This window comes from Trematomus bernacchii, unplaced genomic scaffold (genome assembly GCF_902827165.1).
Source record: "Trematomus bernacchii unplaced genomic scaffold, fTreBer1.1, whole genome shotgun sequence".
NCBI classification, from domain to species: Eukaryota; Metazoa; Chordata; class Actinopteri; order Perciformes; family Nototheniidae; genus Trematomus; species Trematomus bernacchii.
The window spans coordinates 1-20,108 of record NW_022987375.1 but is presented as its reverse complement, the minus strand read 5'-3'; the positions used below and the strand labels follow the sequence as shown (position 1 = coordinate 20,108).

At 45.6% G+C, this 20,108-nt stretch overlaps 3 protein-coding genes across 3 annotated transcripts; 1 reads left to right on the top strand and 2 right to left on the bottom strand.

Moving 5' to 3' along the window:
- Positions 1-207: 207 nt before the first annotated feature.
- Positions 208-4,259, bottom strand: si:dkey-225f5.4 (the record flags this gene model as incomplete). The annotated part of the gene is given in 6 exon segments (XM_034133315.1): positions 208-385; positions 452-594; positions 1,134-1,292; positions 2,693-2,816; positions 2,901-2,988; positions 4,091-4,259. Coding segments are annotated over 3 exon segments (444 nt in total), but the record flags the coding sequence as incomplete, so codon positions are not given.
- A 3,090-nt stretch (positions 4,260-7,349) lies between these two features.
- LOC117484861 (uncharacterized protein K02A2.6-like) lies at positions 7,350-10,776 on the bottom strand. The gene is made up of 2 exons (XM_034133304.1): positions 10,509-10,776; positions 7,350-9,469 (listed from the first exon to the last, which is right to left on the bottom strand). Exons 1-2 carry the CDS (start codon positions 10,774-10,776, stop codon positions 7,350-7,352), a joined length of 2,388 nt encoding a protein of 795 aa, XP_033989195.1.
- A 6,037-nt stretch (positions 10,777-16,813) lies between these two features.
- LOC117484879 (WAS/WASL-interacting protein family member 2-like) lies at positions 16,814-19,764 on the top strand (the record flags this gene model as incomplete). The annotated part of the gene is given in 3 exon segments (XM_034133325.1): positions 16,814-17,028; positions 18,532-18,608; positions 19,518-19,764. Coding segments are annotated over 2 exon segments (301 nt in total), but the record flags the coding sequence as incomplete, so codon positions are not given.
- Between the last annotated feature and the right edge of the window lie 344 nt (positions 19,765-20,108).

Genomic DNA, 20,108 nt, shown 5'->3' with positions numbered 1-20,108 from the left:
GGAGTTACAGTAGGTAACTTCAGATCTTTATGTAAACAAACACGCATGTAAACGGCAAGTATTCGAGGTCAGAAAAGTTATCGAGTTCATTTTTATTTATCGTACGATAAGTCAATTAATTGCTTATCGCGACAGGCCTACATATGCAGTCACACAGTCACACACACACACACACACACACACACACACAGACACACACACACACACCTGCAGGGTGAAGCGGTCGTCATGGCTCCAGGTGACGGACAGCTGCAGAGGCTCCAGCTCATTGGACGACAGCGGGGAAGGGGGGCGGGGCTTGAGCTCCACTCTGAGCTCTGATTGGGTGATGGACAGCAGGTTGATCTGCATGAAGTCCTGCGCCGAGGAGACGTAGGCCTGCAGCCTGACAGAGAGACAGTTAGCCACCAATAGGAGCGCAGAGAGGGGTCACATGACCTGAAACACTCACTCGTCTCTGATTCGCTGCCAGCCGGTCAGCTGACACAGCGCTGCCGCTGACTCCACCACCAGCGACATCAGCTGATGGTCATAGATCTGCAATGCATTCTGGGCTTTTTGCAGAGACTCCTGCAGCTGTTCACACTGCTGCTTCTGAGGAGACAAGGAAACAAGGAGATAAAGAGTGGAAACAGGAGAGGAAACAAGGAGATAAAAAGAGGAAACAAGGAGATAAAAAGAGGAAACAAGGAGATAAAGAGAGGAAACAAGGAGATAAAGAGAGGAAACAAGGAGATAAAGAGAGGAAACAAGGAGATAAAAAGAGGAAACAAGGAGATAAAGAGAGGAAACAAGGAGATAAAGAGAGGAAACAAGGAGATAAAGAGAGGAAACAAGGAGATAAAGAGAGGAAACAAGGAGATAAAAAGAGGAAACAAGGAGATAAAGAGAGGAAACAAGGAGATAAAGAGAGGAAACAAGGAGATAAAGAGAGGAAACAAGGAGATAAAGAGTGGAAACAAGGAGATAAAGAGAGGAAACAAGGAGATAAAGAGAGGAAACAAGGAAATTAGGAGACTTTTTTGTGAAACCAAACATGATAAAGACTAAAAAGGACATTTAAATAAAACAACGACCTGTGTGTGTGTGTGTGTGTGTGTGTGTGTGTGTGTGTGTGTGTGTGTGTGTGTCACCTTGCTGTGCAGCTGTGCGACCAGCTGTGTGAGTGTGTGTCTCTTGGTGTGTATCTGTTGTATCTTCTCCTGCAGACACTGCAGCAGAGTCTCCGTCTCCTCCCCCCTCGACAGGCTCTCCATCTTCCGAGCCTTCCACCTGTGGCGAGCCCCCCCCCTCTGACACACACACACACACACACACACACAATATTTCAGACCATTTATTTATACACTACTAGTTTTTATAACAGACATAGCTTCCCAAACACAATACAAAACAGTTATCACACCCGTATTACCCTGTTATTATTACCCCCGTGTTACACTGTTATTATCACCCCCGTATTACACTGTTATTATTACCCCCGTATTACACTGTTATTATTACCCCCGTATTACACTGTTATTATCACACCCGTATTACACTGTTATTATCACACCCGTATTACACTGTTATTATTACCCCTGCATTACACTGTTATTATTACCCCCGTATTACCCTGTTATTACACCCGTATTACACTGTTATTATTACCCCCATATTACACTGTTATTATCACACCCGTATTACACTGTTATTATCACCCCCGTATTACACTGTTATTATCACCCCCGTATTACACTGTTATTATTACCCCCGTATTACACTGTTATTACACCCGTATTACACTGTTATTATTACCCCCGTATTACACTGTTATTATTACCCCCGTATTACACTGTTATTATTACCCCCATATTACACTGTTATTATTACCCCCGTATTACACTGTTATTATTACCCCCGTATTACACTGTTATTATTACCCCCGTATTACACTGTTATTACCCCCCGTATTACACTGTTATTATTACCCCCGTATTACACTGTTATTATTACCCCCGTATTACACTGTTATTACCCCCGTATTACACTGTTATTATTACCCCCGTATTACACTGTTATTATTACCCCTGTATTACACTGTTATTACCCCCGTATTACCCTGTTATTATTACCCCTGTATTACACTGTTATTATTACCCCCGTATTACACTGTTATTATTACCCCCGTATTACACTGTTATTATTACCCCCGTATTACACTGTTATTACCCCCGTATTACACTGTTATTATTACCCCCGTATTACACTGTTAATACCCCTGTATTACACTGTTAATACCCCCGTATTACACTGTTATTATTACCCCTGTATTACACTGTTATTATTACCCCCGTATTACACTGTTATTATTACCCCTGTATTACACTGTTAATACCCCCGTATTACACTGTTATTATTACCCCTGTATTACACTGTTATTATTACCCCCGTATTACACTGTTATTATTACCCCCGTATTACACTGTTATTACCCCCGTATTACACTGTTATTATTACCCCCGTATTACACTGTTATTATTACCCCTGTATTACACTGTAGTAGTGTGTTCTGTGTGTTCTGTGTGTAGTGTGTGTAGTGTGTGTAGTGTGTGTAGTGTGTTCTGTGTGTAGTGTGTGTAGTGTGTGTAGTGTGTGTAGTGTGTTCTGTGTGTTCTGTGTGTAGTGTGTGTAGTGTGTTCTGTGTGTATACCAGGGTTTGGGGGGCAGGGCAGTGTCATCAGTTGCCGGGCAGACTGTAGACCCTCCAGCAGAGACATCATGGCGTCCAGAACAAACAGCTGACGCAGCAGAACCTTCTGGATACGCCGGTTGTCCTGCACACACACACACACACGCACACTTATATAGATGCATAGTGTTAAGTGTGTGAGTATCAGATGATCAGGAGGTAAACTGACCGTCAGCTGGAGCAGCATCCTGCCGGCTTCACAGTCCCACTGATCAGATGCTGGGTCCAGGAGAGCCGGGTCACACTGCTGCAGCACACTAACACACACACACACACACACACACACACACACACACACACACACACACACACACACACACACACACACACACACACACACACACACACACACACACACACACACACACACACACACACACACACACACACACACACACACACACACACACACAACACACACACACACACACACACATTACATACAAGTACACATACATGCCCACTGCTCCTAGCACTAGGATGGGTTAGAGCAGAGAACACATGACCAGTGTGACCTTTAGAGAGGGTCTCTTCCTCCAAATCTATCAGACCAAAAGCTAAGAAGGGAATATCCCACCCCTCAGCTAAGTGTGATTTAAGAGAAGATCTTTCTGATGACTCCGCGTTGAAGTCATGCATGTAGAGTCAGTGTAAAGCTGGATGTTTATTTACATTCACTTGTAAATAATATATATATATAATATACTTGAAAAACTATACAATATAGGCTTTGAGCTGGTTTTTTGAATGACCAGGAAACATGCTAATGTTACATCCAGATAGAAGATGTCTCCCAGCCCACTACACCACCATACACTGTGTATATTGTATACACAGTGGAGCCTGTACTGGCTGAGTGATTGCGGATGTCTCCCAGATGAACAGTATTATTATCCTAGCTAGCCTAGCTAGCCTAGCTTGTGACACCTCCTGAATAGTGTTGGTATATCTATGGACTTACACAACACTACGCTTGTCTTTGTCCAAGACCTCTCTGTGGTGACAGTGGTTTTGTGTGTAGTGTTTGTGTGTTGTTGTTGTTGTTGATGTTGTTATTGTCCTGCTGTGTGTACTGTACCATACACTGTAGAACGGTTAGGACCCCCTTAAATGTTCATTAATCAACAACAGCCGTTAGCTTCAGCTAGCATGCTAACACTGAGCCGTGTTTTAGCTTCTTTAATCAATAACTCTACTTCCTGTTCGACATGAGCTCTGCACCCGGCCGAGGGACCCCTGAACCCCGCGTTATTCAAAGAGAAGTGAAGAGAGGAAGAGAGGAAGAGAGGAAGAGAGGAAGAGAGGAAGAGAGGAAGAGAGGAAGAGAGGAAGAGGAGGCTAACTTATAAACAGACTTACCTTCGAACCTCCGCCATTTCTGTTTTCAAATATCCGCGGCAACACGAGCGATGTGATTGGCCGCCTGACGGTGACGCTGCAGATCGTCTCAGGCTCCATCAGGTTGGACCAAGCCCCCAGGAAGTGCGCCGGACTCAGATGAAAATATTCGTGCTGGCTGTCACTGTCACTACCCGATCCGTCCACCTGCCCGATCGGTACTGCGCATGTGCGAGATGGTCCGCCAGGATTGCACAACTCCGTACGGCAACCCAACTAGGACACTCACACACACACACACACATAATATATTTATTGTTGTGCCTTTTTATTTGCTCGTATTATGATGGGATATGGTTTAATTTAGTAAATGGTTGTGCGTTGTGTGTGAAAAATGTATATATCTAAAAAGTGTGTTGGTGTATGATCACATTTGTATATGAAAATGTCTGAAGTTAATAAATACATTCTCAGTGTTCAAGTCAATCACTGAAGATGCTTACGATATCATAAAATCTAAGTGTTAATGATTGTCAGTAGAGATGGGATGGCAGAAGGTGCTATATATATATATATATATATATATATAATTCCAAAGCTGGTAAAGACCTTTCAAATTTAGCAATAATAGTCATATAAGAAAAGTGCTGATCTAATAACAGAGATTAGTTATTGAATGAACTTTTTGTAATTTTATTTCATTTTAAATAAAATGAAAGACATTCACAGTTAATGTAATTAGATATATATTGTTAATATGTTATGTTATTATGTTGCATTGTTGGAGAAGCCTGTGACATAAGATTTTCAACTGCATAATTACTCTGTAGCTATGTCAGATTGACAATAAAGAACCTTGAACCTTGAACCTTGAACCTATACATTATTAATGCCATACATTTTTAAATGTAATTAGATATACATTATTAATGCCATACATTTTTGCATAAATATTTATTCAGTATGATAGCTGTCTAACAGAAGTTAAATCCATTTCTCACTTATTCTGACAATGTACTCAGTGGCGACTGGTCATTAGGGGCAGGTGGGGCACAGCCCCACCTAGTGTCAGCAGAAAGTATTACAAATAATGATTACAAAAATGCAAAAAAATAAATAAAAAAATATATAAAATATATTTTAAGATCATGTTTAATCATCTGATTCGTCTGTACATTGCTGTTTTAGTCTGTGTTCTTCTAATTAGTGTGTCTACAGTCACAGTGTGTGCCTATTGAGCTGTTTAGAGCCATGTGGGACAAAACCTGATTATGCCCCTTCCTCTCGCTGTGAAGTCAATGGTGACTGTAAAAACTACACTGCGCATGCTCAGAGTATTTTGTAATGAAATGTGTGTGGCAAAAAAATAATGACCAGAGGGGCATGGAGCTACCATCCCCACCATACGTCATCTCAAATCATTCAGAGCTGATTGGCTGTAAGTACGTGTGCCGCGAAAAGTGTGCTGTGTGAAGAGGAGACGAGAGAGCTGCAGTGGTGCGTCCTAAAACCAGGAAGTAAGCACAAAAAAGCAATGAGATTTCTCCAGAGGATTTTAGAAATAGCTCGAAATAAGATCTGTGGGAAACGTACCTGTTAGATAAATGCACGTTTTGATTAGCCGGATAACATCCACATGTCTACCCTACTTTTATCATTTTTTAATCATAAATCTATGGATTAGATTTATGATAGACTTTTGAAACTACGAGAAGATAAGGAGGACTTTTACAAAAAAGTAATAGACATTTTTGTCCAGAAGGATAGGCAAATGGACTTCATCTTCAAGTCAAGGTAAGACCACCATTTTATTGAAAATGGGATCTTACTAAGAGAGAACAATTCAATATTTAAATGATAAAATGACATTTTTTGGGTATCCTTTTGTTGAACTGTCTGTTTAAAATTAATCGAAGCATCAGACAAAAAAAGCTTTGGAAAATAATATAATATTTTGGTTTAGGTCAAAATATAATATTTGTAAACCTGAAGAGTCAGTGCGAGTGCCTCACCAGCCATGAACCTCACTGCACGTCACTGCAGAAGCTTATATATAGACATCTACGTTTTTTGTGCCCCACCACTTTTGTACATATAAAAACGCCACTGAATGTACTTAACCCCAAATAAAAGAACCCAATAAAAATAGTTGTTGTTTGATGTTCTTATAAACGAGTCATGTTTATCATAGAACTTGGTTTAATAACCTATTAGTGACGGAGCAACAATATATCCACATGGCTGTTATCATCACAATACACGAACCACGCCTGTAGATCCCTACCACCGGTACGGTGTCTGCAGAAGGACAACAGAGACCAAATGCGAATACTCTACATCCCCTTTCTTTAGCTCTTCCTACAGTAATGAACAAAACTGTTATACTGAACACATACGACAGAACATACAAAATGCTGCGAATGTACACGTTATCAAACTATGTGTGCATTTAGTAACTGATGAACACTACACAATCTCAAAGAATGAGTGTAGCAATTAACTCAGTAATTACTACAGTAACAAAGTAGATTACTAAAATAGAGTACATTTGCACTGTGAAACAAAACTTTAAGTCTCAATATGGCATTACTGTGTGAACTAACAGTTTAGAGTCATTGTCCTCAGAGTGATATGCTTGTGCATACATGACAAAGCTTCAGTCTCTGTATTTGGGATTAGGCTTGATAGCACGGCCTGAGCGTGTCCTGTAGACACTCTCGGGAGTGTCTGACAGCAGTTTATCTGTGGGAACATCAGCCCTCATGTGTTCACTGTTCAGTGATTCCTGTGTGTGTGTGTCACAATCTGTAAACTCAAGTCCTGTGTCTTGATGATCGGTGTCACTTGTAGAGGTGCGTGACGGGACCGGCTCATCTACAGGCAGAATGTGCCTACGATTCCTTCTGTACAGCTTCCCCTCTGAGTGGACGACGTACGACCGGGGTTCCTTGCAGATCTCTTGAATCATTCCAGTCCTGTTGTAACCTTGTGGGGTCTGCATCCTAACAACCTGTCCTTCCATCAAAGGTTGTAGTGGTCGGCTTGACTTATCATAGCACTGTTTTTGATACAACCTCTTGTTTAGAAGCTGGGCTTTTACCTCTTGTGGGTGACGCATATCTGGCTCAAGCAGCTTCACCGAGACTGGGAGTGTTGTACGTGTTTGTCTCGACATCAGTCTCTGTGCAGGAGATCCTAATTTTGTGTCACGTGGTACATTCCTGATGTTTAATAGGTTAAGAAAAACATCAGTTCCATCTCTATGAGATTTCTCCATGAGCTACTTCGCACTGCGCACAGCCCGTTCAGCTAGCCCGTTGGACTGGGGATACTCAGGGCTGCTGGTAATATGAGTGAAGTCCCACTGTGAGGCAAAGTCTTTAAAGCGCTGGCTAGTAAACTGCCTTCCATTGTCTGACATGAGTGTGTGAGGTGCTCCATGAACTGAGAAATGTCTTTTCAGCTTTGCAATGACTGTTGCTGCAGTGATATCACGAAGCATGTCTATCTCATACCAGCCTGAGTATGAGTCCACTAGCACTAAGTATTGCTGATTGTGCCACTCAAAGATGTCAGTTGCTACAGTTGACCACGGCAGGTCTGGAACTGGATGCAGATGGAGTGGTTCTTTCTGCTGGTGTGGTTTTGTGCTGTTACATACAGAGCATGACTGTATTTCTGTGTGAATGTTGTCTGTCATATTTGGCCAGAAAACAATGCCACATGCTCTCCGCTTTGTAGCTTCTTCACCAGGATGTCCTCTGTGCATGATGCTGATGTATTCTTTCTGTAGTGACAGAGGAATAACTGCTTTGTGACCCTTCATTATGACTCCATTTTCAACAATCAGTTCGTCTCTGAAAGGAAAATACGGTCTAATGGCATGTGGAAGATTATGCTGTTTAGCGGGCCACCCGTGTCTGACAGTGGTGCTGAGTGTTTGCAGAGTCATGTCTTCAGCGGTGTGCCTCTCTAACTCTTCTAAGTGAGAAGAAGATATGTAGTTAACAGTCATTACGTCGAAGTTGTCCTCTTCTTCAGCTTGCTGAACTGTGGAGCTGCGGGGAGCTCGCGACAAAGTGTCAGCCAGGAACATTTGCTTTCCGCATTTGTACACAAGAGTGATGTCGTACTTTTGTAGTCGTAGCATCATTCTTTGTAGTCTTGCAGGTGCTGTGTGTATGGGCTTTTTTAGTATGGTGACGAGGGGCTGGTGGTCTGTTTCAATAGTGACTGGTTTACCATAGATATAGTCATTGAATTTTGAACATGCAAAGACCACTGCCAACAGCTCTTTTTCGATTTGAGCATATCTGGTTTCCGTTTCAGTTAGCGTACGCGAAGCATACGCTACGGGTTTTCCTTCCTGCAAACACGCTGCACCGAGTCCGTACTGTGAAGCGTCACAGGTAAGTGTCACTGGCTTGTCAACATCATAGTATAGCAACACCGGTGGGCAAGACATGCGTTTCTTTAAATCTTCAAAAGCTTTCTGCTGCTGTTCATGCCATGTCCATTCTGTGTCTTTATGTGTGAGCTGCCGTAGTGGAGCTGACAGCTGGCTGAAGTTTGGTATGAACTTTCCAAGGTAGTTGACCATCCCCAGAAATCTTTGCAAGGCTGGGACGTCTGCTGGCACTGGCATCTCACTAATAGCACTTGTTTTGGAAGGATCTGCTTTGAGTCCTTCACTGGTGAAAACATGGCCGACATAGCCGACTTGGCTTAGCCTGAACTTGCACTTGAGGGGGTTAAGCCTTAAATTAACCTCCCTGACCCTGTTAAGCACTTTTCTCAGGTTGGCGTCGTGCTCTGCAACATCTTTACCTGCAATAATGATATCATCAACGATGATTTCACAGGGGTATCCAGCGAAGATCTGTTCCATGGAGCGCTGGAACACCTCGCTGGCAGAATTGATTCCAAATGGCATTCTTAGAAATCTGTAACGACCAAAAGGGGAGCTGAAAGTGGTTAACATGGAAGACTTATGGTCGAGTGGAACCTGCCAGAAGGATCTCTTTGCATCCAATACAGAAAACATAGTTGCTTTTGACATGTGTGTAGCGACTTCTTCCACAGTACGCATAGGATGGTGTGGTCTTTTCAGAGCAGTGTTCAAGTCTCTTGGATTAATGCATATCCTGATTTCTTGTTTGTCCTTTTTGTTAGTGGCTACCATAGAGGACACCCAATCAGTGGGCTCTGAGACAGGAATAATGACGCCCAGTTCCTGCATCTTGTCGAGTTCAGCTTTGACTCTGTCTTTCATAGCCAAAGGTATGCGATGTGCAGGACGAACGACTGGTTTTATATCCGGGTCGAGAGTCATGGAGTACGTCACAGGTAGCTTTCCAAGCTCATCAGAGAAGAGATCGCTGTATTCTGTTTGGATCTCAACTGAAAAATCATCGTCAGTGGGGCTTAATTGATGAACTGCTTCACTGAATGAAACTAGTCCCATCTGTCTGCACGCTCGTAGCCCAAGCAGTGGCAGGACATCCTCTTCTACAATGTAGAATGGTAGTGTGTGGACTTTTCCCACTAGGTGGCACTGCAGTCTGACTACGCCCGCAGTTTTGATTTTGCTTCCACCATATGCAACAAGATTAGTGGATTTAAAACACGTCTGTATTTGTTCATCTCCTTTTATCACATTGAGTGATATTTTTGACAGAACATTGCACTTCGCACCAGTGTCTACTTTCATCTCAACTATATTGTCATTAATGTGCACAGTGACAAAAGCCTCATCATTTTTTTCTATCTGTGCATCAGTTGCATCAACACTTACTTGCAGTGTTACGCCGTCAACATAGAATGTTTCATCTGTAGTTGTATCAGCTTGATCAGGTTCGAGTTGATGAACTATCCTCCTGGGCCCTTGCTTGTTATATGTTTGTTGTATGGACTTGCAACACTTTTTGAAATGATTCCACTTTTTGCAGGTATGACACTGTTGACCATTAGCTGGACAGCTCTTTGCTGCATGACTACCTCCACAGTTGTAGCAGTTGGAAATACAGCTAAATCCATGTGTATCTGCCTGAGGTTTCCTTTTGTTGTCGTATCTTCGTGTTCCTCTCTGGTAAGTCTGAACTGAATCCACGTTTGTGGCAGAGTGCTGTGGCATAGCTAGCGTTTTATTGTGCTCTTCAGTCATCTCATGGATCTGACATATGTTAACAGCTTTGATTAGTGTTAAATCACAGTCTCTCAGGAGCACTTAAATTGTCATTACTGATACCACAGACCAGTCTATCTCTGATTAGTTCTTCATAGAGATTCCCAAATGTGCAGCTCTTTGCCTTGATCCTTAAAGCACTGACATACGATTCAATTGGCTCACTAACATTTTGATTCCTTGTATTGAACTTGTGTCTTTCCATAGTGACATTTGTTTGAGGGTTGCACATCTCCCTAAATGTTCTTTTCAGACACTCCGGGTCTTCTTTAGACTCAGCATGAGTGATGATGGGCGCATCCACGCCAGGACCCCTCACTTCAGCCGCATAGACGAAAGACCTCTCGCGCTCGATGGCCTCTGGTCCCGCTATATTGAGGAGAATGTATGCTCGTGTGCGTGCTGGCTTGTCATAGTGTGCCGCCGCGATGAAAATGTCATATTCCTGTTCGAATATTCGCCAGTTCTCTGCGATGTTACCGTCAAAGACGAGTGGGTCGGGTCTCCGGAATCCATCCGCCATGTTAGCTTAGCTGCATGCGTCGTGGAGCAGGCTTAGTTGTCCTCGCAAACGTCACCTAGACGTGAAAAATCAGCCGAAAAAAAAAACTCCGGAGACTTGACTTCTGACACCATGTTTGATGTTCTTATAAACGAGTCATGTTTATCATAGAACTTGGTTTAATAACCTATTAGTGACGGAGCAACATTATATCCACATGGCTGTTATCATCACAATACACGAACCACGCCTGTAGATCCCTACCACCGGTACGGTGTCTGCAGAAGGACAACAGAGACCAAATGCGAATACTCTACAGTTGTTAAATAATAGTGAAGTCACGTTGTAATAACAATAACTCATCTCTCTCGGTTTTTTTAGTTTTCTTTGTGTGCTTTGCCAAAAGCCACTGTGTCAAGTGTCCTAGTTGGGTTGCCGTACGGAGTTGTGCAATCCTGGCGGACCATCTCGCACATGCGCAGTACCGATCGGGCAGGTGGACGGATCGGGTAGTGACACTGGCCAAACGGCGGTACTACACTTCCTTTTGGTTGCCAGGCCCGGAAACACTTTTTCCCATTGACTTACATGGGGAAAGAGTGGTCTGTAAATCGTTGGATAACTTTTTTTAAACTAAATAAACTACCCAGTATGAACACTTGTATAGCCCTTATTAAAAACATTCGTTCCTCAAGTTGTAAAAATGTGCTAATAACGTTATTCTGAGAGTTATTTCCCTCTGCATTATGAACGCGCATCTAACTCACGGGACCGCGCCGCCTGGCACGTTCATGTTACGTGTTCAGCACTACATGCGTTTATCTTTACCCATGGATGCACAATAAGAACGGACCCATATCGCCTTACTGCCAGCCCACGGAGCTGTAATAATGGATATATTGCACATGTTTGCTGTAATTCATCATTTGTAAAATATTATACTACATGGGCTGTATGATTAAATCTTGTACCGTAAATGTTGTATTAAATAAAGTTAATATTACCGACGTAGATTAACGTCCCTGTAGCTTCTTATTGCACTAAGAAGCTTATTGCACTGTATATATATATATATATATATATACATATATATATACATATATATATATACAAATATACATATATATATATACGATGCAGGGTGTGTCTCTAGACATCTTTAGACTGGAATAGCGGGGCCCAGTATGTGAACTCGCCTCGCAGGTGCACACGCCAGGACATCAGACTCCAGAGGAAACTTGCTCGAGTCCGAGTCCAAGTCGGAGCGTCAATGTACAAGTCGAGTCCGAGTCATCGTGGGGGGGGAAATGTCCGAGTCCAAGTCATCGTACGCGAGAATTCACGAGTCCATGTCCAAGTCATCGTACGCGAGAATTCACGAGTCCATGTCCAAGTCATCGTGCGCGAGAATTCGCGAGTCCAAGTCCGAGTCGCGTCAATCAGTGCGCGAGTCCGAGTCGAGTCACGAGTCCCGAAAATCGGCACTCGAGTCCAACTCGAGTCCGAGTCCAGGACTCCATCTATGTGCTTAGGGTCATTGTCCTGTTGAAAGGTGGACCTTCGCCCCAGTCTGAGGTCCAGAGCACTCTGGAGCAGGTTTTCATCAATGATCTCTCTGTACATCGCTGCATTCATCTTTCCCTTGATTCTGACTAGTCTCCCAGTTCCTGCTGCTGAAGAACCTCCCACAGCATGATGCTGCCCCCATGCTTCACTGGAGGGATGGTGTTGGCCAGGTGATGAGCGGTGCCTGGGTTCCTCCAGACATGATGCTGCCCCCATGCTTCACTGGAGGGATGGTGTTGGCCAGGTGATGAGCGGTGCCTGGGTTCCTCCAGACATGATGCTGCCCCCCCCATGCTTCACTGGAGGGATGGTGTTGGCCAGGTGATGAGCGGTGCCTGGGTTCCTCCAGACATGATGCTGCCACCATGCTTCACTGGAGGGATGGTGTTGGCCAGGTGATGAGCGGTGCCTGGGTTCCTCCAGACATGATGCTGCCCCCATGCTTCACCGGAGGGATGGTGTTGGCCAGGTGATGAGCGGTGCCTGGGTTCCTCCAGACATGATGCTGCCCCCATGCTTCACTGGAGGGATGGTGTTGGCCAGGTGATGAGCGGTTGCCTGGGTTCCTCCAGACATGATGCTGCCACCATGCTTCACTGGAGGGATGGTGTTGGCCAGGTGATGAGCGGTGCCTGGGTTCCTCCAGACATGATGCTGCCACCATGCTTCACTGGAGGGATGGTGTTGGCCAGGTGATGAGCGGTGCCTGGGTTCCTCCAGACATGATGCTGCCACCATGCTTCACTGGAGGGATGGTGTTGGCCAGGTGATGAGCGGTGCCTGGGTTCCTCCAGACATGATGCTACCACCACCATGCTTCACCGGAGGGATGGTGTTGGCCAGGTGATGAGCGGTGCCTGGGTTCCTCCAGACATGATGCTGCCCCCATGCTTCACCGGAGGGATGGTGTTGGCCAGGTGATGAGCGGTGCCTGGGTTCCTCCAGACATGATGCTGCCCCCATGCTTCACTGGAGGGATGGTGTTGGCCAGGTGATGAGCGGTGCCTGGGTTCCTCCAGACATGATGCTGCCCCCCATGCTTCACTGGAGGGATGGTGTTGGCCAGGTGATGAGCGGTGCCTGGGTTCCTCCAGACATGATGCTGCCACCATGCTTCACTGGAGGGATGGTGTTGGCCAGGTGATGAGCGGTGCCTGGGTTCCTCCAGACATGATGCTGCCCCCATGCTTCACTGGAGGGATGGTGTTGGCCAGGTGATGAGCGGTGCCTGGGTTCCTCCAGACATGATGCTGCCCCCATGCTTCACTGGAGGGATGGTGTTGGCCAGGTGATGAGCGGTGCCTGGGTTCCTCCAGACATGATGCTGCCCCCATGCTTCACTGGAGGGATGGTGTTGGCCAGGTGATGAGCGGTGCCTGGGTTCCTCCAGACATGATGCTGCCACCATGCTTCACTGGAGGGATGGTGTTGGCCAGGTGATGAGCGGTGCCTGGGTTCCTCCAGACATGATGCTACCACCACCATGCTTCACCGGAGGGATGGTGTTGGCCAGGTGATGAGCGGTGCCTGGGTTCCTCCAGACATGATGCTGCCCCCATGCTTCACTGGAGGGATGGTGTTGGCCAGGTGATGAGCGGTGCCTGGGTTCCTCCAGACATGATGCTGCCACCATGCTTCACTGGAGGGATGGTGTTGGCCAGGTGATGAGCGGTGCCTGGGTTCCTCCAGACATGAGTATTTGTTTTCTCATGGTCTGAGAGTCCTCTAGGTGCTCCATGTGGGCTTCCATGTGCCTTTTGCTGAGGAGTGGCTTCCTTATGGCCACTCTACCATAAAGGCCTGATTGGTGGAGTGCTGCACAGATGGTTGTCCTTCTAGAAGGTTCTCCCATCTCCACAGAGGAACCCTGGAGCTCTGTCAGAGTGATCATCAGGGCCCAGAGTTCAACACTTTTAATCTCAATCAGATCCGATCAGATTTTGAAATCCCATTTGTTGTGATCCAGGATCAGACAAGTCGGCCAGATGTTGTCCCTGTAGTTCAAAGCAATTCAGGATAGGATCACCCTGATCCAGATTACCACTTTTCAAGATGACTAGATCCTGAATATCAGTGCTTTAATCCTACCGATCTCCATCTATTAAAAATAATACAAGGAAGACAAGAGACCACATTGCAGAGACATCTGTAATGTCTATTTATATTTTTAAATTTGAAAGGTGATGACAGATGGACTTTTTTTTTGTTGAAGATATTTTTTCTTTAATCTAAATTACATTTTATGAGCATACATATTTATGTCATCAACATTTGGTTGAAAACAAAATAGGCCACAAACGTGACCAAAAAATGAAAAATGAAATGGATTTCCCATGAAGGCTAAAAATGGTGTATTATTTCAGTTAACAAACTTTGCCATCTTATTTATTTATATTTATATTATTTTTAAATAAATTGTACAGTTCATTTTGCTCTGGTAATCCACTGGAAACCCACCCCTCTGGTGGGATCAGGATAATCCAGTTGTTTGGGATCAAACTGATCCCAATCCTGTGTTGTCGGGTTGAACTACCCGTTTTGAAGATTTGATCCAGATTAAAGCTTGGATTGGATTTCCTGATCTGATCGATACCAAAGTGATCCTTATCCTGTTTTTTGGTTTTGAACTACCCAAAATCCAAATCTGATCCGATCAGAAAGGGATTAAAAGTTTTGAACTCCTGGGAGTCCCAGCAGCTTCTACTGAAGCCTTCCCCAACTCCAGGGACTTCCGGCCGGGGACTCCGGGTGGCAGTATACGCCGTGAAGTTGTTTGCAGCCTGCCAGTAAACCCAAAGCAGAAGAAGAAGAAGTGACGTCAGCAGCTCATTTGCGTAATCTTCCCTCAGGGAAAAGTACTCCGGTGTGAACGCGATTGGTACTTAGTGCCCTGGGGTAATTAGTGCCGGGGCACTAAGTGCCGGCACTAAGTACTGCAAAGTACGTGGTGTGAACACGGCTAATAGGTGAAGGTGTCCTAACACTTTTGTCTCCCACAGTTCATACTTAGTTTCATCTCCGTCGAACATCAGTCGAGGCAACCTGCTTGTCCCTCGATGATCCATGTTAGCTTATCTTGCTATCCCGTTAGCACGCTGTTCGCCGTGACTTTCTGACGGTGATAAATGTTCAAACTTCTCCCCGAATGACTCCTGGGCCCATAACCTGTTAAGGTTTAGGATGGCAGCTTCTTCATACGCTGCACTCGGAGAGAAATAGTGGAGACGGAGACGATGAACTGTTTAGCCCTTGAGCATGATTTATTTCCCTCTGCTTCTCAGGTGATTCCTTCACTCAGCCGAGCTAACTTAGAATGACACACATGGTGGCCGTTTCTCAATTGCGAGGATACTGGCTTCCAAGCCAATATTTCAAGGATGCTACGTCATCGAGTGCCGCCTAAGGACTGTTCCAATCTCCAGCATACTTGGAATTCCACCGAGGCCGCGTCCTTGGTTTGGGGGAAATTTCGAGGCTGCACATTGGTAGACTTCGCGTCCTTAAAATCCCCACAATGCTTTGCGCATGGACCAATTTCCCCAAATCTGTGGCGGAAGATGTAAGGCGGGGCCTCTCATATAACGCACACCTGCACACTTGCTAGCCTGTTCCACTCTTCGTTTTCCGAATGCCAGGAAGGATTCTTGCCTTGCTTCTGAAGCAAGATGCTCGGCTCGGCTGTGCTACCAAGCCAGTGTACTCGCGATTGAGAAACGGCCAGACAGTGTACAGTGCATCAGGTGAACACACCCTCATTTACATGACGCAAGCCTGCGTCCTTCGGTAGCACGTAACGCACACAGTGCGTTACAATGCCTCACAGTGGTACAATAACAATATTACATCCCTACAGTACAGAATAGACATCATCTCTCTATACAAGGTTCAAGGTTCAAGGTTCTTTATTGTCAATCTGACATAGCTACAGAGTAATTATGCAGTTGAAAATCTTATGTCACAGGCTTCTCCAACAATGCAACATAATAACATAACATAATAACAATAAGAGCAAGAGCAATACAAAAAGAAAAATAGTTATAAAATAAAGTGATGATGTGGAATAGTGCAGTACGAGTCTATATACAAGTTATTGGAATGATATATATATATATTAGGTATTAGATACATACTACTGAGTAGCAGATGAATGTTTGAAGTTGTTTCAACAGTTCAATTTTTTAACAGTCATAACATATCATAACTGAGGACATATGTAAACATTTCCCTTAAAAACACGTTTGCAAACAATTCTTTAAAAATGTTTTCACTTTGTCATTATGGGGTAGGTGTGGGATATTGAGAACAGAAATGAATTGAATCCATTTAGAAATAAGGCTGTAACATAACAGAATGTGAAAACAGTGAAGGGGTATGAATACTTTCCGGATGCACTGTAATGTAATATATGCAGTGTGTTGTATGTAGTATGTTGAAGCATGCAGTGTTTGTGTAATATATATGCAATATATGTAATATTTCTGCAGCGCGCGGTGCAACTGCAGTGTTGTCCTCGCGCTCCGGTCACGTGCTGCTGTGTTTACTGAGAGCTCTGCAGCAGAGAGAGAAGCTAACGGCTAGCAGCAGAGAAGCTAACGGCTAGCAGCTAACAGCAGAGCTAACGGTCCTCTGGGGATAAAACAGCACCGAGAGGAGCATGAGCACACCGGACACACCCGGTGCATTATGAGCTAACGGAGCCGGGAACAGGTGCGAGTTCATCGTCTTATAATGTTATATATCACCTGGGTGCTGCTAATGGTAACACACAGCTAGCCGCGGAGCTAACACACAGCTAGCCGCTAAGCTAACCTTACATTAGGTAAATATCAGGTGTTCCCACAGACTGCGTGAGGCTGAGACTCTGCCGGACAGTTTGTTTGTTAATAAACACAAACACTGGACACAGAGGCTTGTCTTTAAATACCTTTATTCATCCTTAGCCTAAAGGTTGTGTATTTTATTACTAATGAGTTATTATTTCCTTCTCTATGTAATGCGTTAGTGTACTCTTTATTATTGCATGTCTTGTTTACCTGCCACCTTCAACGCCATTTAAGACAAATAACGGAATTCTGATTAAAGTGTTAGCTCATCAGAGCTGCTAAGGTGTTAGCTTAGCATAGATGCTGAAGTGTTGGCTTCTCTTCAGCAGAGATTCGGTGCTGATGATGCTAACAGCTAATGTGGCTAACTGACGATGCTGAGAAACGGTGATGAACTCTCAGTGACCTGCTCAGGTGTCTGCAGGTTCAGCAGTCTGTGTGTGGACCCTAACCCTGCTCAGGTGTCTGCAGGTTCAGCAGTCTGTGTGTGGACCCTAACCCTGCTCAGGTGTCTGCAGGTTCAGCAGTCTGTGTGTGGACCCTAACCCTGCTCAGGTGTCTGCAGGTTCAGCAGTCTGTGTGGACCCTAACCCTGCTCAGGTGTCTGCAGGTTCAGCAGTCTGTGTGTGGACCCTAACCCTGCTCAGGTGTCTGCAGGTTCAGCAGTCTGTGTGTGGACCCTAACCCTGCTCAGGTGTCTGCAGGTTCAGCAGTCTGTGTGTGGACCCTAACCCTGCTCAGGTGTCTGCAGGTTCAGCAGTCTGTGTGTGGACCCTAACCCTGCTCAGGTGTCTGCAGGTTCAGCAGTCTGTGTGTGGACCCTAACCCTGCTCAGGTGTCTGCAGGTTCAGCAGTCTGTGTGTGGACCCTAACCCTGCTCAGGTGTCTGCAGGTTCAGCAGTCTGTGTGTGGACCCTAACCCTGCTCAGGTGTCTGCAGGTTCAGCAGTCTGTGTGTGGACCCTAACCCTGCTCAGGTGTCTGCAGGTTCAGCAGTCTGTGTGTGGACCCTAACCCTGCTCAGGTGTCTGCAGGTTCAGCAGTCTGTGTGTGGACCCTAACCCTTATGAAGTCTGAGGACTGTAGTTTCATGTTCACAAAGAGAAAGAGAATCACACCTCTGGTTTAATAAGCCTGAAATATATTGTGTTTTTATCTCTGTCTCTGTTGGGATGCTCACAGCTCTGTGTGTGTGTGTGTGTGTGTGTGTGTGTGTGTGTGTGTGTGTGTGTGTGTGTGTGTGTGTGTGTGTGTGTGTGTGTGTGTGTGTGTGTGTGTGTGTGTGTGTGTGTGTGTGTGTGTGTGTGTGTGTGTGTGTGTGTGTGTGTGTGTGTGTGTGTGTGTGTGTGTGTGTGTGTGTGTGTGTGTGTGTGTGTGTGTGTGCTCAGGTGTGTGTTGTACCAGCAGCAGGATGCCAATCCCTCCTCCACCAGGGGGACCCCCTTCACCCCCCACCTTCAGCCAGGTAACACACACACGTAAACACTGTAGTTTTGCAGCAGCTTTTGAAAGCTGTATGTTCAGTTTTAGGCCCCGGCCCCACGGGAACGCATACGGCAAAACGCATAGGATTAACGCAAACGCACCGGATTGTGTCAAGCTCCACGAGACGGCTCCGTTTAGCTCCAACCGCTGGAAAAGCTGCAGTACATATGCCGAGCCTGTACGTGGCGCTGTAACTTCCTCCACAAAAGCAGCGAAGAAGAATGGTTGTCATGGCTGCACTTCTGTTTATTCTCCGCGGTGGGGACCGACAGAACCGGGCAGAGTTTTTCGCCGGTCAGCGTGTGTTAAAGTTTAAATCTTCATGCTTCCTCATGCAGCAGCTGATCCAGTAATGATGACCCGACAGTAAAAATAAACATATTTATAACTAGTTTAGTTTGAGAGGTAATTAAAATAGCTAAGGGTGGTGATCTGACTTGAAGTGTGTGTTTTGCTCCGGCTGCATCACAGCGGGAGGAGCTGCGTGTCTCCGTCCTGTCAGATTAGACTTCACTCGCATTTATGTCCATATCGAGATAAAGATCAATAATCTGAATTCAGGGTGCAGTGTACTTTGACGCGGGGGTGAGCAGCAGAGGTGGGGAGAGGCGGGGCTATTGAGTCGTCATTATCAGAAACGGATGACCGTATAGGCGACCCCACGGCCCCGTTGGACCCCCCAGAGCGCTCCGTTCACACATCTATCCACCTTTGTCGTTGTCGTTTGCAGGGTCCGTTTCTACCGTTCCGTTACGGCGTCGTTGAGCTTAAAGGGCTATACGCAAGAGAAATATGCGGATTCAACCCGTTTTCGTTCCCGTGGAGCCTAGGCCTGAAGCTCAAGCCGGGGGCCAGTGAGAGTTTTCTAACGTAATGAATGATTCCCTAGGCGAGCAGCGCCCCCCCCCTGCTGAGTGCTGAGGAGGCTCCGGACCGCCACCCCCTGCTGAGCGACCTCCTCCTCTCCTCCAGGCTCAGGACGGTGTCTCTGGTGAACGACCGCAGCGCGCCGATGCTGGACAGTAAGAGCCAGACACAGACTGATCACCCATACATTCGCTTATACCAATACCTGCAGCAGCCGCACGGCCAGCAGGGGGCGCCGGAGAACACCAGGACAACGTTTGAACTAGAGAGTAAGACGACTTTGTGATGTTAGCGCCACCTGCAGGAGGCTCAGGGTCGCCGCTGAGTTATCAAACTGATTTACAGCCGATTACTGCTCAGCGGAGAACCTCAGGGAACCTTCACAGCGGAGAACCTCAGGGAACCTTCACAGTCCACTTAGTGATTCCTGAGATGTTGAGACGCCCAAAGTGTTTTCAGAATGAGAACCAGAATACCTCCATCAGTCCCACAGAGGAGACATTCACATCAGCAGAGAGACAGCTTCATGCTGACTCAGAAGCATGCAGAACATCCTGTAACAGCTCTGAGGAGGGGAGAGGAGAGAGGAGAGAGGAGAGAGGAGAGAGGAGAG

Bases quoted from the DNA above. Each gene is read 5' to 3' on its own strand.
- LOC117484861 (XM_034133304.1), bottom strand. From the start codon at position 10,776: ATGGCGGATGGATTCCGGAGACCCGACCCACTCGTCTTTGACGGTAAC. The intron at 9,470-10,508 runs GTCTGAAAAGAA...ATGATTTTTCAG, and splicing joins GTCTAAAGAAGACCCGGAGT to TTGAGATCCAAACAGAATAC.